This window comes from Oncorhynchus clarkii, chromosome 2 (genome assembly GCF_045791955.1).
Source record: "Oncorhynchus clarkii lewisi isolate Uvic-CL-2024 chromosome 2, UVic_Ocla_1.0, whole genome shotgun sequence".
Lineage (NCBI taxonomy): Eukaryota > Metazoa > Chordata > Actinopteri > Salmoniformes > Salmonidae > Oncorhynchus > Oncorhynchus clarkii.
The window spans coordinates 82036404-82060558 of NC_092148.1; the positions used below are offsets into that span (position 1 = coordinate 82036404).

Here is a 24155-nt window from a genome sequence, read left to right on the forward strand (position 1 = left end):
AGTAACGTTGTTCTAAAGTGGTCCTTTGTGTGTTGTGTGCTGCATACCTAACTGTACCGGCGGTGTAAACCTGATGAACGTAAAACACATTATAAGCTACAATATTTTAAAGCCACATATAAATACTTTTTTTTACATTTTCTCTCTGGCTGGCAGTTACTGGTACATTATTGGCAAATTTAAACAGTTGAATACTTTATAGTGAGTGCAACATTATGATAAATGATGATGGCAATGAAACAAAGCAGACAAAGCATGAAGTCATTCATTTCCGATAGGTATTTGATTTATTGTGGTATTATTGTCATTTTCTCATTTACAAAAAAGTGCACTAAAATACATTCCAGTTAACATTCCAAGTACTGAACCCATTGTAAACACCTGATGCTTTACAAATAATTTACAGTGTAAAAGCTCTTCATATCAAGACTGCTCTAGAAATCTGAACTAAAATGGATATAAAGTAGTAATAAATCTTGCATAAGCACTGTGTTTTACCTGACTGGCTTAATGATCATGGCAGTTGTTGGAGAGACAACTCAGACTCACGTAGTACTAACAAACTACATAATGATATCCTAAACCTACATCATTATCTGGTTATTGGCATTAAATATGTTCCTTGAGTAATGTGTGGTATCAAGTACAGTATCCATATATCTACTACAATACAGTATATATATCTATAAATCTAGGCTACTTAAAATGTATGTTAATTTCAAAAGAAATGCAACATATCATCATCATCTTTTTTTTTTTTTTTTACAGTAACAGTCAAGGGCCTGGTCATATGAAGAACACAATATCAGTTAAAGAGCTCTGTTTAGGGAAAATAAATGGAATGGCAGTACAGTGCACCACAGGAAAAGCAAAGGCCTTTTGTATGTTTTTGTCAGGTTACCAGCACAGCATTTAGTTTTAAGTGTGGTAGAGAATAGAAAATAAAATAAGTTAACTTGATATTAGAATCTTAGTTTAGAAACAAGCATTAGAAAAGTCCAGCAAGCATTTTGTGAGCAGTTTTACTTCCACATAACATCGGTATAAATTGGTGTTTGGGTAATTATGTCAGCTGTGAACATTACAGTTGTCGTGTATTTACAGTATATGACATAGAATCAGTAGTGTTAAAGGCAATGGCAAAAGTTAAACAAACTAATTACTGTAAAAACATAGTGACACTCAACTACAACCATCTATCATTCAGCAGTATACAATCAGAACACATCTATGTTGTTGGCTGTTGCTGGCTAAAGAGATTAATTTCCAAAGGATTCCAGTCAAAGGCTCTGAGGTCTTTGTTCAGATAGTTTTGAATATGTTCACAAATCTGAGGAAGTCATGACATGTGGCAAATTAACAACTGGCAAGAAGCAGAACATGGAAGACCACAGTGCTTTTCAAATTCTCATAAGGAACACACAAAGCAAAGCAAATTCCAAATTCAAATAATAGGTAAGGTACATTTTTGTTAAAAAGGTACACAATTTCCCCTAAAAGGCACAATGATGCACAGTAAATCTTAGGTCAATTAAAACCCAAAGGCTCAAATACTTCCTTAGGGCATATGAAGTTTGTTTCAAAATGTGATACTGTTGCCATTAGCTTGTTGTCCTTGGCGACTTAGTACAAAAAGAGAATACATTTTTTTTGCAAGTGGCCCATGCATCAAAACGCAGGCAATTCCACCTAGCTGTAAAGAAATGGATATGAGTCTGAGGTTACCAGAGACCAGACAAGGGGCTCCACTATAAGGAACAGGCCGTGTCTGTACTCATACAGTGACAGAATATACAAAAAGAAAAATACTTCAGAAGGCAAAAAGAGTTTAAGACTTCCTAGATAGAGTGTCAGAAGATTTGTCGGGCCATTCTTCGATTGGACTGATCTCGATGGGGTCGAACTGAGGGAAGACCACGAAACACAGCCTCTGTGCCACGTAGGTTGCTGACTCTGTGAGAAAACAGGTCCCATGTTTAGCATCTCAAAAAAGTGTCTGACCAGACCACTAACATAGTATTCCTTTTAAATGCCATATATCTGGGTCTCCTTAAATAAAGAATGGTTTGATACTTGTTAAATATAGGGTTTAGGGAGTTTGAATACCATTAAAAATATGTGGTTGAATTCAGAAATTCAGATATTTTGGGGGGCAAAGAAAGAGGCCAGGATTACTAAAACAAGCATGTATTTGCAGGACTCAAGAGGACACTCACCGATGAAGTCATAGATACACTTTGGCTTGGCTTTCCAGTGCACCCCCAGGAAGTAGACTGGTACACCAGTGAGCATGATGACCAGCCCAACACCACACACTACAGGCTCAGAGTACAGGCTGAAGCCCAGTAACAGGGCCCAGAACATCAGGTAGGTGATAGGAACAAGTAGGTTTACCTGATGAGAAGGGATTTATTTTCATTTTATTTTATTTCACCTTTATTTAACCAGGTAGGCTAGTTGAGAACAAGTTCTCATTTACAACTGCGACCTGACCAAGATAAAGCAAAGCAGTGTGACACAGACAACAACACAGAGTTACACATGGAGTAAACAATAAACAAGCCAATAACACAATAAACAAGTCAATGAAACAGTAGAAAAAAGAAAGTCTATATACAGTGTGTGCAAAATGCATGAGGAGGAAGGCAATAAATAGGCCATAGGAGCGAATAATTACAATTTAGCAGATTAACACTGGAGTGATAAATGAGAAGATGATGATTTGCAAGTAGAGCTACTGGTGTGCAAAAGAGCAGAAAAATAAATCAAATAAAAACAGTATGGGGATGAGGTAGGTAGATTGGATGGGCTATTTACAGAGGGACTATGTACAGCTGCAGCAATTGGTTAGCTGCTCAGATAGTTGATGTTTAAAGTTGGTGAGGGAAATAAAAGTCTCCAACTTCAGGGATTTTCGCAATTCGTTCCAGTCACTGGCAGCAGAGAACTGGAAGGAAAGGCGGCCAAATGAGGTGTTGGCTTTGGGGATGATCAGTGAGATATACCTGCTGGAACGTGTGCTACGGGTGGGTGTTGTTATCGTGACCAGTGAACTGAGATAAGGCGGAGCTTTACCTAGCATAGACTTATAGATGACCTGGAGCCAGTGGGTTTGGCGACGAATATGTAGCAAGGGCCAGCCGACTAGAGCATACAGGTCGCAGTGGTGGGTGGTATAAGGTGCTTCAGTAACAAAACGGATGGCACTGTGATAAACTCCATCCAGTTTGCTGAGTAGAGTATTGGAAGCTATTTTGTAGATGACATCGCCGAGGATCGGTAGGATAGTCAGTTTTACTAGGGTAAGTTTGGCGGCATGAGTGAATGAGGCTTTGTTGCGAAATAGAAAGCAGATTCTAGATTTGATTTTGGATTGGAGATATTTAATATGAGTCTGGAAGGAGAGTTTACAGTCTAGCCAGACACCTAGGTATTTATCGTTGTCTGCATATTCTAGGTCGGAACCGTCCAGGGTGGTGATGCTAGTCGGGCGGGCGAATGTGGGCAGCGAACAGTTGAAAAGCATGCATTTTGTTTTACTAGCGTTTAAGAGCAGTTGGAGGCCACGGAAGGAGTGTTGTATGGCATTGAAGCTCATTTGGAGGTTAGTTAGCACAGTGTCGAAGGAAGGGCCAGAAGTATACAGAATGGTGTCGTCTGCATAGATGTGGATCAGAGAATCGCCCGCAGCAAGAGCGACATCATTGATATATACAGAGAAAAGAGTCGGCCTGAGAATTGAACCCTGTGGTACCCGCATAGAGACTGCTAGAGGTCCGGACAACATGCCCTCCGATTTGACACACTGAACTCTGTCTGCAAAGTAGTTGGTGAACCAGGCGAGGCAGTCATTAGAAAAACCAAGGCTATTGAGTCTAATAGAAAAACCAAGGCTAATACGGTGATTGACAGAGTCGAAAGCCTTGGCCAGGTCGATGAGAACAGATTGTGTTTTTATAATGAAGAGAGAGTCAACATGACGTCTCACTTTCCAATGAATCACCCGAGTGAAGAGGACAGAGGAAAATAGCTGCTTCTACTCTGTTTTTAACAGGTGATGAGAACAGGTTCACTGTGTTGCTGTAGTTTGTTATTTTTTGTCAATTACTGTGGCAATCATTTATCTGAGGGGCCATGATTGAACCATGCCTGTATTAATAATACCTTAATTGGTCTGTAAAGTTTGGGCTTCTTCCATCGGTAATAGAGCAGGCCTGCGATGGTGACTCCATAGGAGAGGTAGTTGATGAAGGACACATAGTTGATCAGGTTGTGTGTCTCTCCTATACACAGGATTACAATGGTGGCAGTACACTGCAAGACATAGAGAGAGGGAGAGAAGGGAGAGAGACAGAGGGAGAGAGAGAGAGAGAGAGAGAGAGAGAGAGAAAGAGAGAGAGAGAGAGAGAGACCGTTATTGAAGACATAAGGTAGAGGGATATAGGACCTGCATGTTGGCCACTGAGTGTTGTTTGTGAAACAAAACATACAGTAGAGACGTAGTAGTGTTAGGTAGTCTTACGCAGCAGAGGAGAGCAGGGATAGGGGTGCAGTTCTTAAAGTGGATCATAGCCAGCAGGCTGGGTAGATGTCCCTCTCTGGCCCCAGAGAAACACAATCTAGAAAGACAAATAAAAACCTAGAGGGCTTATAAACATTTAATTTACTTAAAAAACACACACACGCCTCCGTTTCTATGGCTGTGTCTCAATCCAAAGGCTGCATCCTTGTGGATTGAGACAAAGCCAGTCTAGAGGACACCATCCACCGGGGTTGACCCCTCACCTAGAAGATGTGAAGAGGTAGCCGTTGATGCCTCCAAACGTAGACAAGGCTACAGAGATGGGCATAATGACAGAGAACATCCCCAGCAGCTTCTCTCCAAATGTCTGCAGCAGAACAAGAAGGTTTACATTTAAGACACAATTCAAGCCAGGGATAACTCTTGATGTACAGCAAATGAAAGGTAATCTCTATGTAAACATGCATTGTGTTGAACATTCATTAAAGGTCAATAAATCAAATAAGGGCACCATTAAAGTACAGTACGCAATGCAGTTTTTGTCATTTTGCAAAGCAAAGCGAACAGCGTTACTCACAACAGCCACAGCATTGGATGACAGCAGCTCCTCGGGTGACATGGCGGAGAAGTAGGCGATGTTGGTGAGCGTGTACACAAAGGTCACCAATGGGATAGAGATGTAGATGGCACGAGGTAGGTTCCTGATGAGGTAATCCACACGGTACACAAACTACCGATGAGGTCATCCACACGGTACACAAACTACCGATGAGGTCATCCACACGGTACACAAACTACCGATGAGGTCATCCACACGGTACACAAACTACCGATGAGGTCATCCACACGGTACACAAACTACCGATGAGGTCATCCACACGGTACACAAACTACCGATGAGGTCATCCACACGGTACACAAACTAACGATGAGGTCATCCACACGGTACACAAACTACCGATGAGGTCATCCACACGGTACACAAACTACCGATGAGGTCATCCACACGGTACACAAACTACCGATGAGGTCATCCACACGGTACACAAACCATTGATGAGGTAATCTACACTGTATACAAACCATGCAATCAACACACAGTCTCATATATCATGCACTGTTAGAGAAATAAGAAGGCAGGTGATATGCAAAAATATAACTCTATAGAATGTTTTCCTTAGCAATATGTTCATTGATATAACATCACAACATACAACTATGCATCACTCCACAATGCTTGCTTTCATGCATTCACAGCCGGACTACATATTCAGTACACAACATTGGATTGATAAACAGAATAGAATAGAATACAAAAGAAAATAATGTTTGGTGAACCAGAAGCTCACCGTCTCGGTTCAACCACTTCCTCTGTGACATAGTTCAGGAAGTTCCATCCACTGAAGGCGAATGAGGCCTGAAGGAAAGCCAGAGCGATCTGCCCAACCGAGGGAGTCGTGCTGAACTCAAAGGCCACCTGAGGCGTCAGTCCCTCGTAGTTACCTGGAGAAGTACAAATTCACCATCAATGTCTGGGGGGCTGTTTTAGGGAAATAGCTTGATAGTCTCTTTGACCATTTAAAGGTGCTAATGACCTTCGGCACCTGGGTCATGTTCAGTAGACACAAAACCGAAGAAAGCAAACGGAAACGGGGAGGTACTATCTGAACTTGCTAAATAAGAAACCTACTACTCAGTTGCAAAACGTCTTGCATGTCCCCGGATTGCTATAATGAAAACCAATCTAGAGAGAGGGTGAGTGTGTGTGTGTGTGTGTCTCACCCTTGCAGATCTGCACCAGGCCGACCACTATGATGAGACCCAGGGCCGCCAGCTTCCCCACCGTGAACACATCCTGGATCCTGGTGGCCAGACGTACACTGGAACAGTTCACCCAGGTCAGGAACACTGCAGACACACACACACACACACACACACAAATACTTTAATGTAATTGTCCAGTGAAAATCGGACTTTTGAAATTTCTCAAAAAAAAAAACTCATACCCAAATAACGTTGTTGACTCGTCCTATACTCGTATTTGTGGCCAAAGCATACATTTGAGAAAAAAACCAGTAAAAAAAAACACCTCAAGCTTGTATCTCAAACAGAATGTTTAAAAATGTTTGCTATTTCTCATAGAGGCTTGCCAGTCAGCAGTCGACTTGCATTAATATTTTTTATGATCAGTATACGCCCACACCATTCTGTTGTTGGGGTACGCCCACACCATTCTGTTGTTGGGGTATGCCCACACCATTCTGTTGTTGGGGTACGCCCACACCATTCTGTTGTTGGGGTATGCCCACACCATTCTGTTGTTGGGGTACGCCCACACCATTCAGTTGTTGGGGTATGCCCACACCATTCTGTTGTTGAGGTATGCCCACACCATTCTGTTGTTGGGGTACGCCCACACCATTCTGTTGTTGGGGTACGCCCACACCATTCTGTTGTTGGGGTATGCCCACACCATTCTGTTGTTGAGGTATGCCCACACCATTCTGTTGTTGAGGTATGCCCACACCATTCTGTTGTTGGGGTATGCCCACACCATTATGTTGTTGGGGTACGCCCACACCATTCTGTTGTTGGGGTATGCCCACACCATTCTGTTGTTGGGGTACGCCCACACCATTCTGTTGTTGGGGTACGCCCACATCGTTCTGTTGTTGGGGTACGCCCACACCGTTCTGTTGTTGAGGTACGCCCACACCGTTCTGTTGTTGAGGTATGCCCACACCGTTCTGTTGTTGAGGTATGCCCACACCATTCTGTTGTTGGGGTACGCCCACACCATTCTGTTGTTGGGGTACGCCCACACCATTCTGTTGTTGAGGTATGCCCTCACCATTCTGTTGTTGGGGTACGCCCACACCATTCTGTTGTTGGGGTATGCCCACACCATTCTGTTATTGAGGTATGCCCACACCATTCTGTTGTTGGGGTACGCCCACACCATTCTGTTGTTGGGGTACGCCCACACCATTCTGTTGTTGAGGTACGCCCACACCATTCTGTTGTTGAGGTACGCCCACACCATTCTGTTGTTGAGGTATGCCCACACCATTCTGTTGTTGAGGTACGCCCACACCATTCTGTTGTTGGGGTACGCCCACACCATTCTGTTGTTGGGGTACGCCCACACCATTCTGTTGTTGAGGTATGCCCTCACCATTCTGTTGTTGGGGTACGCCCACACCATTCTGTTGTTGGGGTATGCCCACACCATTCTGTTATTGAGGTATGCCCACACCATTCTGTTGTTGGGGTACGCCCACACCATTCTGTTGTTGGGGTACGCCCACACCATTCTGTTGTTGAGGTACGCCCACACCATTCTGTTGTTGAGGTACGCCCACACCATTCTGTTGTTGAGGTATGCCCACACCATTCTGTTGTTGAGGTACGCCCACACCATTCTGTTGTTGGGGTACGCCCACACCATTCTGTTGTTGGGGTACGCCCACACCATTCTGTTGTTGAGGTACGCCCACACCATTCTGTTGTTGAGGTACGCCCACACCATTCTGTTGTTGGGGTACGCCCACACCATTCTGTTGTTGGGGTATGCCCACACCATTCTGTTGTTGAGGTATGCCCACACCATTCTGTTGTTGAGGTATGCCCACACCATTCTGTTGTTGAGGTATGCCCACACCATTCTGTTGTTGGGGTATGCCCACACCATTATGTTGTTGGGGTACGCCCACACCATTCTGTTGTTGGGGTATGCCCACACCATTCTGTTGTTGGGGTACGCCCACACCATTCTGTTGTTGGGGTACGCCCACACCGTTCTGTTGTTGGGGTACGCCCACACCGTTCTGTTGTTGAAGTACGCCCACACCGTTCTGTTGTTGAGGTATGCCCACACCGTTCTGTTGTTGAGGTGTGCCCACACCATTCTGTTGTTGGGGTACGCCCACACCATTCTGTTGTTGGGGTACGCCCACACCATTCTGTTGTTGAGGTATGCCCTCACCATTCTGTTGTTGGGGTACGCCCACACCATTCTGTTGTTGGGGTATGCCCACACCATTCTGTTATTGAGGTATGCCCACACCATTCTGTTGTTGGGGTACGCCCACACCATTCTGTTGTTGGGGTACGCCCACACCATTCTGTTGTTGAGGTACGCCCACACCATTCTGTTGTTGAGGTATGCCCACACCATTCTGTTGTTGAGGTACGCCCACACCATTCTGTTGTTGGGGTACGCCCACACCATTCTGTTGTTGGGGTACGCCCACACCATTCTAACACAGAAAAGCTGCTTTTTAGCATACTTAAATAATAAAAAATTTGTAAAGAAAACTATTTCACTCATTATAATTAATTATAGGTCATATTTCATAGAAATCTGGAAACACTGGACAGTTACTTTAAGGCAAGCATTTATTGAGAAAACAAAATACTATTTAAACCCAGGTATAGAATATGGTAGCCTAAGAATGTTACCAACAATGATTAGTCAAAAGTCATGTTTGTCCTCACATAGGGGAGCTCTCGCCCAATCGGAATGTGGCATTAGGGATGCCAGGCAAGCCGTGAGGTGCACAGTAATGTGACATGTTCTATCCCAGTCAGTCAGGGCTCACGCCTGGGCACATGGTGTTGGTCGGGCGGCAGCGGCCTAGCAGTTGCCATGGCAGACTGGAATGTGGGAAATGGTAAGGCAAAGGGGTGGACACAATTGTTTCACCTCGTCCATCACTGTCATTGGCTTGCCTCTCTTTCTCATGGTGGCCTGGCTCTCACAAACAAAGGCTAGGTGTCAAGGCCCCCAAAACAAACCGCTTCCGATGCAACAGAACAAAACCCAGAGAGGACAGGCGGGCAGGTCCCTGAAGAGGCTGAGAGAAAGCTCACGTTTTCTCCAGATCCTTGGCATCCAGTCCCCCCAAAAACAAGTGAGAATAATGGCTCCTAAAAGCAAGGAACACAATAAAAAAAAACATGGGCCACAATGCTGTTGGCTTGTTGGCTTTTCCGCAGCTCAATCATGGTACAATGGGGATTTTGTGTTTTTTTTTTCTCTACTTCATGGGGTTCAGTGGAGGTACAGTGGAGGTCCCCTCAGGCTTGTTGCCAAGTAATTAGTAATACTAGCATGTCCAAATTGTAGACAGAGTGAGGGGTGTTGCACCCCTGTGAAAAGCAATACACAAATCACAGGCGACAAAATTGGCTCTAACTTTAGCGAATGGGACAGACACTGTACATGACATTGAATTTAAGTCCAAGTTCCTCCAGGTTCACAAAAATGGTTGCAGTGACGTCATTCGAATGTCTTTTGTGGCGTCACAGTCAACTTCGTTGTAAAAGGATGTTTTTAGATGTATTTTTAGCGACCAATAAAAGGATGTCTATAACCACCTAAAAACCAAATGTCTCCTTGATAAAGAACTTAAAACTAATTTACAACCAGAGAATTAGGCCACTAGGACATCCCATGGCATATTTTGCCCATTGGGATGATTTTATACATACTTTAGAAACTGTACTCTACATCAGTCTTTGTTTCCCTAACTTTCCGGCTCACTCTTCCCCCTCCTGTCTCCCCCTTCCATTTTCTATTTGATACACCATGCATGTTAATATTCCTGTCTCCCCCTTCCATTTTCTATTTGATACACCATGCATGTTAATATTCCTGTCTCCCCCTTCCATTTTCTATTTGATACACCATGCATGTTAATATTCCTGTCTCCCCCTTCCATTTTCTATTTGATACACCATGCATGTTAATATTCCTGTCTCCCCCTTCCATTTTCTATTTGATACACCATGCATGTTAATATTCCTGTCTCCCCCTTCCATTTTCTATTTGATACACCATGCATGTTAATATTCCTGTCTCCCCCTTCCATTTTCTATTTGATACACCATGCATGTTAATATTCCTGTCTCCCCCTTACATTTTCTATTTGATACACCATGCATGTTAATATCCCTGTCTCCTCCTTCCATTCTCTAAATGATACACCATGCATGTTAATATCCCTGTCTCCCCCTTCCATTCTCTAAATGATACACCATGCATGTTAATATTCCTACCTCCTCTCTGAGAGTTTTAAAAGGCTTAGAGGCAATTGTTACATAAGATATATTTTACTCTGTTGCACCAGATAAACTTCCCATAAAACATAACACAAGCATGCACGCACACACACAGTCAGACGCATGGTGCAGTACTCACATAGACAGACTGTTGACAGCAAGCGTGTGGCCATGTAGGGTGGGACACAGTCTGGGAAGACAGGCTGTAGGACATAGTTAGAAAAGGTCAGGGCGATGACAGCCAGGGTGGTAGGGTACATGATGAGCACTGCACTCCACAGCAGAAGGAACCTAGGATGGGAAAGAAACAGAATTGAACAGAATTGTATTTGGGGTAAAAAGTAATGCATAGGCTACATCAACAACATGTGAATTTCATCACAGAGAAAAGCACATGAAAGTATAAATTAAAAATGTATTCCCAAAGTAGTCTGCATTGATCCAACCTAATGTTACATATTTCATAATCAGCTTGCAAACTATACACATTGGGTGTGAAATAAACTGTAGGTGTGGGAGACAGAGGTACCTACCCAACAAGGCCTCCAAATATTTCTGTGACGTAGGAGTAGTCCCCCCCTGACTTGGGGATGGTAACCCCCAGCTCAGCATAGCAGAGGGAGCCCAGGGCAGCTATACATCCCCCTAGTATCCACACAATCAGGGCTAGACCCACTGAACCCGAGTGCTCTAGAACCCCTTTAGGAGATATGAAGATTCCAGAACCTATGATGTTCCCTGTGGAGAGGGAGAAGGTATTACTAGAATGCATACACACAAAAACAAGCAATGTAAATACTGTTTAAAAATATACACTACCGTTCAAAAGTTTGGGGTCGCTTAGAAATTCCTTGTTTTTGAAAGAAAATCAATTTTTTTTGTCCCTTAAAATAACATCAAATTGATCAGAAATACAGTGCAGACATTGTTAATGTTGTAAATGACTATTGTAGCTGAAAACAGCAGATTTTTATGGAATATCAACATATGCGTATAGAGGCCTATTATTTCTCAAACTAGACACTCTAAAGTACTTGTCTTCTTGCTCAATTGTGCACCGGGGCCTCCCACTCCTCTTTCTATTCTGGTTAGGGCCAGTTTGCACTGTTCTGTGAAGGGAGTAGTACACAGCGTTGTACGAGATCTTCAGTTTCTTGGAAATGTCTCGCATGGAATTGCCTTCCTTTCTCAAAACAAGAATAAACTGACGAGTTTCAGAAGAGTTCTTTGCTTCTGGCCATTTTGAGCCTGTTATCGAATCGAACTAGTTTAAAGAAGGCCAGTTTTATTCCTTCTGTAAATCAGAACAACAGTTTTCTACTGTGCTAACATAATTGCAAAAGGGTTTTATAATGATCAATTAGCCTTCTAAAATGATAAACTTGGATTAGCTAACACAACGTCCCATTGGAACACAGGAGTGATGGTTGCTGATAGTGGGCCTCTGTATGCCTATGTAGATATTCCATTACAAAAATCTGCCGTTTCCAGCTACAAGGTTTTAGAACACCTATTCATTCAAGGGTTTTTCTTTATTTTTACTATTTTCTACATTGTAGAATAATAGTGAAGATATTAAAACTATGAAATAACACATTTGGAATCATGTAGTAACCAAAGAAAGTGTTAAACAAATCAAAATATACTTCAATTAGCCACCCTTTGCCTAGATGACAGCTTTGCACACTCTTGGCATCTCTCAACTAGCTTAACTTGGGATGCTTTCCACACAGTCTTGAAGGAGTTCCCACATATGCCGAGCACTTGTTGGCTGCTTTTCCTTCACTCGGCAGTCCGACTCATCCCAAACCATTTCAATTTGTTTGAGGTCTGGGGGTTGTGGAGGCCGGGTCATCTGATGCAGCACTCCATCACTCTCCTTCTTGGTCAAATAGCCCTTACACAGCCTGGAGGTGTGTTTTGGTCATTGTCCTGTTGAAAAACAAATGATAGTCCCACTAAGTGCAAACCAGAAGGGATGGCGTATCGCTGCAAAATGCTGTGATAGCTATGCTGGTGAAGTGTGCCTTGAATTCTAAATAAATCCCAGACAATGTCACCAGCAAAGCACCCCCACACCATCACACCTCCTCCTCCATGCTTCACAGTGGGAACCACACATGCGGAGATCATATGTTCACCTACTTGGCGTCTCACAAAGACACGGCGGTTGGAACCAAAAATCGCAAATTTGGACTCATCAGACCAAAGGACAGATTTCCACCAGTCTAATGTCCATTGCTCGTGTTTCTTGGCCCAAGCAAGTCTCTTCTTATTATTGGTGTCCTTTAGTAGTGGTTTCTTTGCAGCATTTTTACCATGAAGGCCTGATTCACGCAGTCTCCACTGAACAGTTGATGTTGAGATGTGTCTGATACTTGAACCCTTTTAAGCTTTTATTTGGGCTGTAGTCTGAGGTGCAGTTAACTCTGGGTCTTCCTTTCCTGTGGCGAGCCAGTTTCATCATAGCGCTTGATAGTTTTTGCGACTGCACTTGAAGAACTTTCAAAGTTCTTGAAATGTTCCGTATTGACTGACCTTCATGTCTTAAAGTAATGATGGACTGTTGTTTCTCTTTGCATTAAGAAGGACATAAATTCCACAAATTAACTTCTAACAAGGCACACCTGTTAATTGAAATGCATTCCAGGTGACTACCTCATGAAGCTGGTTGAGAGAATGCCAAGAGTGTTCAAAGCTGTCTTCAAAGCAAAGGGTGACTACTTTGAAGAATCTCAAATATAAAATATATTTTGATTTGTTTAACACTTTTTTGCTTACTACATGACTCAACGTGTTATTTCATAGTTTTGATGTCTTCAAAAATATTCTACAATGTAGAAAATTGTAAAAATAAATACAAACCCTTGAATGAGTAGGTGTGTCCAAACCTTTAACTGGTACTGTATATATTTATATGGCTATTATAAAATCTGATAAAACTGTATCATGTGTTTGGAAACAAAGAAAAACACTAAACAATACATTGAGATCTAAACAACAGATATATAGAAAGTGGGGATATTATATAATCTGGTCTATACACTTCCGATTGAGCTAGCTAAAGGGTACTCACTGATTTATCCTCACATCAACCCTGAAATGATATGGCTCTCTCTCTTCAGATATACTTGAGAAAAATATCCTCCCTGACGATCATTACAAGTTAACACATCGTCCACAGCGGACCTCAGAAATGGAACAATTATACTGTTGATGTGAGTGAACAGAGCTTTAGACAGGAGATCAAGCAGTCAAAGTAGGAAGTGCTACCATCTAACTCAAGAGGCTTGCTTCAACATCAACCACACTCATTGAAGTAATAAAATGAGCTGGGTTCCAATATGGCTGTACCATGTCCAAGGGAAATGGCCCCGTTGAAAAGTAGTGCCATTATGGAATTGGGTGCCATTTTAGACGAAGACCAAGTGTATCCCAACCAACACATTCAGGGTAGAGCACTCAGAGTAGCACAGCAGAAGGCAGCCAAGTGGCACAGACCTCCATTACATAACTGGACATAAATTATTTACTCTTAACTGTCGAGCTCAGGCATGAGCCATCCGCAAGAATTGAATTCAACTCATCTCCTGCATTATTTCTAGACTCTACACGGCCGGCTTTCATTTAGGTTTGTGCCCCTGTCAGAAATGCTAATACTGGGATGTATAACTTTTAAACAACAGGGTGGATGCCAGCATAGACTTCCTGGTCTGGATTGCTCAATTTGTCCAATCACAGTTGGTGGTCTGTACTGTGTTTCTCTTCCACACACGCATTGGTGCATCAATTTGTGTACTATTTTCTATGATTGTGTTTTGCTTTTCGTGTTTTGATGTGCATAATATGGTGTATATGTGTGTAGTGTATATTGATGTGTATACAGGGCTCATCTGTGAAAGAGACTGTGGTCTCAGCATGACTCCCTGTCAAAATAAAGGTTAAATAAAAAATATCTGCATTCTGTGGTGGAACAGACCTTCCAGGAGTCAAAGGGATTTTCACTTTTTTCTCCAGGACCGATCTTGATGAAAAAAAGTTTACTTAATGTAACTTATCAAAAGCCACTAGAGTAGGTTGGGGCCTGCTGTGAGGAAATGTAATTGAAAAACATAACTGTCAGTAGAAATGGCATAGAGCATAGGCCTTTTCTTTACACTTTAGACTTTCAGTTAAATAACCATTTTACAGTAACTCTAAAACAAATGTAAACAGTCAAGTCAGAACATATGTAATAATGGCAACAGAGCATGCTGAAATCTTCAGCATATTTATCATTAGTCTGAAAACCAAAACCACCTAAAATTGACTTTATTAGTCATGATACATATGCATCTTCCAGACTGTATAGTGGGATTTACTTTACTGTAAATCAGTAGTGATATTTTGGGATTACCCCAAATCAGTCATGTAACCTGATTACTTTGGCCTGATGAGGATCCATCTAACATCTGTGGTGTGTCATTGTAGTGGCCTCTGACTTGTGGACTCCCTTTGGTGGAACAAATTTAAATTTGCTATTTTTTTTCCAATGCTGAATTGAATGTCATTGCGAAAACAGAAAGGTGTCGTAATGTATTTTTTGCAAACATCTTGAATTTAAAAGTAATCCATCTAGTTTTTCAAAAGTATCTGTAATCTGATTACAATATTTCTTCCTGGTAATGTAACTGGTTAGTAGGTGACACTTGGGTTTATATCTTAATTTGCACCCTTCAACAAGCAGATTAGATTTATTAAAGCAGTCCCTGCCATTTATTCTGCTTCAGCAGAAAATTTGCTTCTGCTTGACAACCAATGTGCTACTTGACTGACTTAATATATTTTGGCCACGTAAGCATTGAGGTAGATATTTAATGCACATATTTATTTGTCATGTTACCACACGATCAGATCAAATAGTACCATATTCTTAGCATCACAGGTGAGAAGATGGGCCTATTTCTAAACATTAAACTTGTGACTAAAGATAAGATATTAACTTGAATAATAGGCCTACTACATAATCCATCGTTGGAAAACTTCATTCAGTAACGGCAAATGTTGTCAATAGCAAATTTACAACGTTATTTTATAAAGTGCGCATTCAAATAAAACAATGAACAAACACCCCCTAAGTCTCTAAAATGCAATACATTTTTACCAACCTTACCTATGATTATTGTACAGGCGCTTAAAAGTCCTATTTCTTTTTTCAGAGTCACTCTATCGGGGATTTCGTCACGCTTGTTGTTCCCATCTTTCAAGATCTTCAGTGAAGCCAACGGCTCTTGCCGTGAGCAGATACTTCTTTTCCGCTTTCCTCCATCCATGTCTGCAACCATATCAAAGGCTTTCTCGAATCCCTCTCTTGAACTCACACACGGTATTGATGCACACTGAATAGGGTGCGCTTGCGCAATAATCTGCCGCTGTCCAGGGTAGAATGCTAACTACCCCACTCTCGTGCCATGGCCCATCAAGTACTTGAGCGTCGCTGCGCAGGACTTTTCGTACAATCACTCAACCTCACTCGAAGATCCCCTCGAACTTCGAAGTCCATAGTTTCACAATAAATATTTGGTTATACCAAATGTTCTGTTTCAATACCGGACATGATAGGATGGCATGCTTTTTAGCTGAGGCTTGCAAACATCATCGTTTGGTGAACTCTCCAATTTGAGTAAACCCCCCCATCTTGAACACAACTGTGTGTGCATAATCTCGACTGCTCAGTGTTCATGCCCTCCTTTCAGAGTACACACATTCTCTTCATCAATGTCCTCAACTATCAGAGTATTACATCTTGTGAATTGCAAACAGTCATAGAAAATACATGTTAAATAAAACTATACAACTGTGACCACAGTGAACATAGGCACTCCATTATGGAGTAATAGAATATACTAAATTATTGACCAACTGATCAATATTTTATAGGGGATGAAAGAGCAAATGCAATAATGAATTTAACAAGCATACACACCACCTACTATGCCTTATCTACTACTACAGTAGAAACGGACTCCAAATAAAAGTAGTCTAATCATCCTCAACATAATTACTATTTTCAATTCTAGGGGAAAAAAATAGCATAAATAGATTACAAAACATATGGATGACAGGGACCCCCCCCCCCAAAAAAAAATCATTAAAATCATGTACCAGCTTTATAATTTACTTGTGAACATATTTTAGCAAATACTCTCCTCTGTGTGCATTTCATGCCAGATACACTCCCATTCACACAACTCTGCCCCTCTGTTGTCTTGTTTCTAAAATTAGCCTGTCATGTTACATTGATGCAACTCTGAACAGCCTCCTGATGAGAGAGCCCACATTTGAACTGTCCGGGAGAGGAAACCCAAAGAGGAGGGCTCACGCCTCTGCTCCACCAGCGCACGCATCCCAAAGGCGGCCTTCTTCATGCTTCCCTTCCTCTCTAAAGGACCCTAGTGGAATTTAGGAAGTCAAGTTGTGCAGTCGTACCAGGTCTTTTCTCTGCCTCTCTCGCTAACACCACAGACTGCACAATAAAGGGCCTGGATTCAGCTGATCCTGTTAGAAGGCCAATAAAACGGCCAGCTGCTTTGTGTGCAGGCAGGGAGGGAGGAAAGACGAACACTGCCAGCAGTGTGCTGCGACGCTTAAAGGAGGAAGCCGAGCAGAAAACCAATACGTCACAGGAGCCACTCTGGGTAACTGGATGGTGGACAGAGGGAAGGAGTGATAAAAACAAAGAGAAGACTTCTTCAACCAAATGCTTTTTAACTGCCAGTAGGTTAGACTGCCTTTTAACTGCCAGCAGGGTATTATCTCATTGTGAAACGCAAACGTTCACAGCATCACACTGGGTCAAAAGTTTAGATGAAGCACAAAATTGAAATAGATATTTTATTTAACCTTTAAATAGGCACGTCAGTTAAGAACAAATTCTTATTTACAGTGACAGCCTACCCCTGCCAAACCCTAACGACGCTGGGTCAATTGTGTACCGCCCTATGGGACTCCCAATCACAGCCGGTTGTGATACAGCCTGGAATCGAACCAGGGTCTGTAGTGACACGTCTAGCACTAAGATGCAGTGCCTTAGACCACTGCACCACTCAGGAGCCCATATCAATAAACAAGCAAACAAAGTCTGTCCTGTCCAAATGCATTAACACTCATAAGATCCCAAAATGAGTAAAGTTTTTTTTTGAAGAAATGTAGTTCCAGTTCTTAAGAATGGGGGAGCCGAGGTAGGAGTCAATTCATTCAGTCAATTCATGCTTTGGCCAGCATGCCAGTGTTAGTTCCTGTTGGATTTGGAAGGGATGGAATGGTATCACAGAGAGAAGTCACTGGCCAGGGAAAGCTCCACGCAGCCAACCCAGGTCACATGGTCAGAATGGTATAAAAGGCAGTCCTGACTGTGGTTGGGAAAGAAGGCCTTTGACAGCTGTGCCAAGAAAGTGTGCCTTCATTGAGGCGGAATGCTTTAGTGCAAATGGATTGGATTGAACTAAGCCAGGGGATCTGCCATTTCATTGAAGTTATAAGGTTTCCCTGTAGGCTCTAACGTCGGTTGGAAAAGGTACCCATATTGTATTACCATTTGCACCTGCAATCAGTTCAAGTAAAACAGTCCTTGGTTAAGGTTGATTTATTCCAATGGAAGTTTATGAATTGTTCTGGATGAGGAAAGAGCATCATCTACTCCATCTTGTGGTCAGTTACACACACACTTTCAATGTAGCTCTGTGATGTCTTGTGCAACACATGATATTGAGAATCCTTGGGACCCCTTCATTGAAGTTTCAATTTACAATGGTTAGGTAAGGGTTAGGGTTAAGGGTAGGGATATTCCAAGGATCCCTAATAGCACTGACCCATATTATAGGCCCATGGGTCACAAGAACTGCAATAAATTTTTTCATTACACAGAGAGGCACCAAAGCATTCTGTTTGTATAAACTTGTATCATAGAGATGTGAAGAAAAAACAAACTATAAATTCCACTAGATTTCCAACTAAGGAAGTCTCTCTAGCTTTACAGCATTGTGTCAGGTTCACTGTTGCCCTCCTTACACACTTGAACATAAAACAAGTATTGATTTGTCAATGAGCTGTGGCGTTTGGTCAGAGTCAGACCAATGGGTCGTGGAAGAAGTTGCGTATGTGCTGAGCCGTGGCCGGGCCCACGATGTGTTCCAGTTCGTGTGTTCCTGCGTTGCACAGCTGGTGGATACTGGAGTAGTGCTGGAGCAGGGCCATGGCTTTGACCTTCCCTACCCCAGGGATCTGCTGAACCAGGGACATGATCAAGGGGTCTAGCAGCCAAGACACACTCCTCCTGCGGAACGGGTTGTCTTTACTTTCTCCGTGCACCTGCAGAGGAGAGGACAACTCATTAGTCAACTGTCATCATACATGGTTAGACTATTATCATTTTTAAACTGCATCGTTGGGAAGGGCTCATAACCAAGCATTTCACTGTGAAGTCTACACCTGTTGTATTTGGCACATGTGACAAATACAATTTGATTTATTGAGTTCTAAATGGCTGTATGCCAGTTTGAGTTTAATGCGCATTTATGTAACCAGGAAAACTTGTAAAGTGACAATTCTAAACAAAACTCTTCACTCGTTTTCTCTCGTGTGAAAGTATGACTTACTATTTGTGTGAGTAGCTGGGAGGCTTCAAGCTGGCTGGCAACAGGTAGCAGTGTCAGACCAAGCTCAAACACCACAAACTTCTGCATTGCAGAAAAGTACTGTTCGCTGAGCTGGGTCTTCTCCACCAGCACTATGCCCTGGAGGCTGATGTTGGCCTGCAACAGAGAGGGGAGAAGATTAGAACATCACCAAGGAAAAATTGACATTAAAATATTATATCAGTCATTCTATACATTAGAATGTAGCAGCATAATCAAGTGTGTAGTAGTAGTGTAATAGTGTAGTGCCGAACACCAAAAGTAGACTTACATTTCTAAACCTAACAAGTTTTCTTTTGTAGTTGTTTCCAGCCACAATGTCAGTTTCAGAGACATACAAGATGCAGCTCTTGTTAGATAGATGAAAGTCCACCACGCCAAGTTCTTCTTCAAATATTGTTTTCACACTTCCAGTTCCTGAAATCAGGAATTCAACGACACCATGTTCAGAATGTAACAAACGAGAATAGACTTTATTTACAATCACTCAGTATTTACTATCTAATCGTCATGTCTTATATTAAAACAGACATGAAGCGACATTGTGCGCTAGCACTGACAATGGGGTGTCCGCTGATAATATCGATTGTTTGTTCCTACTGGTAACTAGTGTATCGAATGTTTGTTTAAACTTGTTTGTAAAATGTATTTCCGTTGTAATGTAACGTAACTTCAATGACATGTGTAACTAATAAAGTAAATACAGTGACTGAAGTTGGGCTGGCTAAGTTGTTTGTTTACAATGTTATCTAACGTTAGCTAGCTAGCCAACCCTTAGCCACAGGTTAGTTAATATAATAACTTTAGTTGCCTTAGCTACTGTAGCTACTCTCTGGCAAGAGACTTAGCTACTGTTACCTTTCAAACTTTGCACGAGGACTGAGCTTCTCCACTTCTCGTTGGCAATAACATGCCCGTACGGGGGAACGGCGTTCATAAGAACGGGAGGTTTTATCGCCATTTTGACAACGATATGTCAGCTCTTCATTCAAAGCAAAGTTAGCTTTCCTCCAAATGTTCAATAAATAACTCTTCTTCGATGAGGTTTAACGGCGGTTGGCATCCAATAAATGTTGCATTACCGCCACCTACTAGACTGGAGTACAACTCCCTTATACTCCCTTAAACAAATACCATAACACAATACTTTAAAAGAAATAAACACCACCCTACTCCACTATTTAAATCTATTTAGTCCTACCTCAGGTCAACAACCTGAAAGGATGGGACATCACCACTTAACACACCCTGTAACTCTTCTGATTTTATTTTATTTGTTTATTTAACCTTTATTTAACTAGGCGAATCAGTTAAGAACAAATTATTATTTACAATGACAGCCTACCAAAAGGCAAAATAACGGGTGTTGTATGTGGAGGATGAGGGCTGCGGTAGATCTTTCAGATAGGGGGGAGTGAGGCCTAAGGGTTTTATAAATCAGCATCAACCAGTGGGTCTTGCGACAGGTATACAGAGATGACCAGTTTACAGAGAAGTATAGAGTGCAGCGATGAGTCCTATAAGGAGCATTGGTGGCAAATCTGATGGCCGAATGGTAAAAAACATCTAGCCACTCGAGAGCACCCTTTCCTGCCGATCTATAAATTACGTCTCTGTAATCTAGCATTGGTAGAATGGTTATCTGAATCAGGGTTAGTTTGGAAGCTTGAGGAAACCAAGTTTAGATTTAACTTCAGCCCTTATCTTTGATATGTGCTGAGAAAAGGACAGTGTTCCGTCTAGCCATACTCCCAAGTACTTGTATGAGGTGACTACCTCAAGCTCTAAACTCTCCGAGGTAGTAATCACACCTGTGGGGAGAGTGGCATTCTTCTTACCAAACCACATGACCTTTGTTTTGGAGGTGTTCAGAACAAGGTTAAGGGCAGAGAAAGCTTGTTGGACACTAAGAAAGCTTTGTTGTAGAGCTTTTAACACAAAATCCGGGGAGAGGCCAGCTGAGTATAAGACTGTATCATCTGCGTATAAATGGATAAGAGAACTTCCTACTGCCTGAGCTATGTTGTTGATGTAAATTGTGAATAACATGGGGCCTAGGATCGAGCCTTGGGGTACTCCTTTGGTGACAGGCAGTGGCTGATACAGCAGATGTTCTGACTTTATACGCTGCACTCTTTGAGAGAGGAAGTTAGCAAACCAGGCCCTCAGACACCAATTCTACTTAGCTGGCCCACAAGAATGTTCGCTGAGCTGGATATGGTCTACCATATCAAAAGCTTCGGCCAAGTCAATAAAAATAGCAGCACAACATTTCTTAGAATCATGGGCAATGGTGACATCATTGAGGACCTTTAAGGTTGCAGTGACACATCCGTAACCTGAGCGGAAACCAGATTGCATACAAGAGAGAATACTATAGACATCAAGAAAGCCAGTCAGTTGATTATTGACACGTTTTCCAACACTTTTGATAAACAGGGCAAAATAGAATTAAGCCTATAACAGTTTAATTCAAGGACTAACCTTGGCTACCTTCTAAGCAATGTGAACCTCCCCAGAGAGGAAAGATAAGCTTGGCGATTATAGGGGCAGCAACCTTAAAGAAGAAAGGGTCTAAACCATTTGACCCAGATGGTTTTTTGGGGTCAAGTTTAAGGAGCTCTTTTAGCACCTCAGACTCAGTGACTCAGGGAGAAACTTTATATCAGGGCAGGGGAAAAAGAGGGAGGAGCATCGAGGTTAGTTGTAATTAGAAGGTGTGGGAGATTAGAAATGTTTGATGGGCAAGGAGGCATGGCTGAGCCCAATAGGAATCCTGACTTAATGAAGTGGTGATTAAAAAGCTCAGCCATGTGCTTCTTGTCAGTAACAACCACGTCATCAACTTTAATGGACAAGGGCAGCTGTGAGCTACCATGCTGTTGTAACGGATGTTAAACGGCTAGCTTATTTAGCGGTGCCTTTTGTGGAGCGATGGGTAACGATGCTTCGTGGGTGTCAGTTGTTGATGTGTGCAGAAGGTCCCTGGTTCGCGCGAGGGGACGGTCTAAAATTATACTGTTACACTGTGTTGTTGCCTGGTCTCTATTTATGTAGTGTTGTCTGTCTTGTCATGATGTGTGTTTTGTCCTATATTTATTAAAAAATATATAAAATATTTGTATCCCAGCCCCCGTCCCAGCAGGATACCTTTTGACTGGCCGTCATTGTAAATAAGAAATTGTTCTGAACTGACGTGCCTAGTTAAATAAAAGTTAAATAAATACAATAAATAGCGCCATCCTGTGGACTAGCAAGTACATTGAACTGTATACTTTTTTTTATCGATCCATCACCACGTTGCGGTCGTGATGATGCGCAGTCTCGACAACTACACGCTCGCGCTCGGAATCAGTTGAAACAGGTAAGAAACACAGCTACCCAAAACCTCGGACTGAATGCGATACTGTACCAAATACTATATATATTATTGTCTAGGCTTCGCTCTTCCTCATGACAGTGATGTTGGGCAAAATAGTGTGAGCTCGATATGTTTGAACCTGAACCTCATTGATTTGACCGACCATGAATTTATGTAGTAATGACTTTCAGCTGATAAGTTCATTCAGTTTCAAAACAAGGTAGCAGCTAATACCAATTGTTTGTCATGCACGACAGCCACCATGTCACTAAATGTTTGTAAGCGATCATTCAAATACCTTTTTAGATCATTACAGTGGTCTTTGGCACTGCAAAGTTGATCATTATTAACAATTACCTTTTTGTAACTACTCAGACTGCATTTCCCGATACACTTTCAAATCATTCAGCTTTCTAGCTAAGTTAGCTTAATCAGAGAAATGCACAACTACAACCAAAAGCAGACTTTTAAATGTGAAGTAAAATGTCAATTTAAGTTGCTAGTGTAAGTAAAGTTGCTACTATAACTTAGCTAGCTAAACTAACAAGGTGCGCTAGCTAGCTACCTTGCAGTAAATATATGCGTGTCATTGGATGGCGCGCAAGATGGCGATCAGTGCAGATAATTTGTTTTGGTAGCTGAAGGAATTATTGGATTTCCTTACCCGATTATGACCATTGGATTAGTTCTACGGTCATAAAACCCTGTATGAATATGGTTTAGTTTATTTACCAAAGTAATTTATTACTTTCTGCAAGTTATTCACCTCTAAAACTTAAGTTTGCGACAACACTAGCTAGCTCAAACTAACTTGTCAAACGTACATGGAAACTGCCACGATTTGAAAGAAATTGAGAGATCTTCAGATGGACAATTAACCACAAAAGAGAGTATGATTTTGGGTACTCCTCTTCGGAATGTAACTGTGGGGGGAAATACTGCAATGGGGTGATGAAAATGTGGTGAGCACAGACAACATTGCTCACAACTTGCGCCCCTCCAGTCCCCAGCTCAGGCCTTTACCTTATGACCCCCGAACTTCAGTCAAGCCCCAGGGGGAAAAGATGAGAGGCCAAGAGGATATGTCACTTCTTGAGATACAAAACCATATCGCAATGCTTTTGACAGCAAAGATAGATGAAAGGGCAAATGTCTTGGAGGTCATGGTTAGGGAGAATACAATGAAAATTGAGGCCATTAAAAAATCTGACTATCTTTGGAGAAGTGAAAACCCTCAAAAGTGACATGAAGAAAGTGGAAGTTATCAGCCAGGAAAATGAAAAGAAGCTGCTGAACTCAAGCAAAAGGGGAATGAGGCGGATAGATACCAGCGCAGGTGGAACCTGAGGCTCCATGGAATTCCAGAGCAGGCGGAGGACATCAAATGCAGAGTTGACATCTGTGAGCTGTCATTCCCGACTCAAAAGCCAAACTTCAGGAAAATGTAGACATCGTTTGGGAAGACTTATGGATCAAGACAAGAGACCGAGGACAACCAACAGATCTACACAGGATCTTTGGAGGCGAGCTAAGA

General features: G+C 42.1%; 2 protein-coding genes across 2 annotated transcripts; both read right to left on the reverse strand.

Annotated features, from left to right (window-relative positions):
• Nucleotides 1-306: 306 nt before the first annotated feature.
• Nucleotides 307-15909, reverse strand: LOC139374896 (solute carrier family 7 member 10b). The gene is made up of 11 exons (XM_071116117.1): nt 15738-15909; nt 11119-11323; nt 10725-10876; nt 6305-6430; nt 5872-6025; nt 5100-5223; nt 4786-4889; nt 4523-4619; nt 4165-4314; nt 2217-2394; nt 307-1953 (listed from the first exon to the last, which is right to left on the reverse strand). Exons 1-11 carry the CDS (start codon nt 15907-15909, stop codon nt 1829-1831), a joined length of 1587 nt encoding a protein of 528 aa, XP_070972218.1. The 3' UTR covers nt 307-1828.
• Nucleotides 15434-20324, reverse strand: LOC139374907 (Fanconi anemia core complex-associated protein 24-like). Its single transcript, XM_071116129.1, has 4 exons — nt 20119-20324; nt 19532-19677; nt 19222-19377; nt 15434-18934 (listed from the first exon to the last, which is right to left on the reverse strand). The coding sequence occupies exons 1-4, from the start codon at nt 20219-20221 to the stop codon at nt 18692-18694; spliced, it is 648 nt and encodes a 215-aa protein (XP_070972230.1). The 5' UTR covers nt 20222-20324; the 3' UTR covers nt 15434-18691.
• Between the last annotated feature and the right edge of the window lie 3831 nt (nt 20325-24155).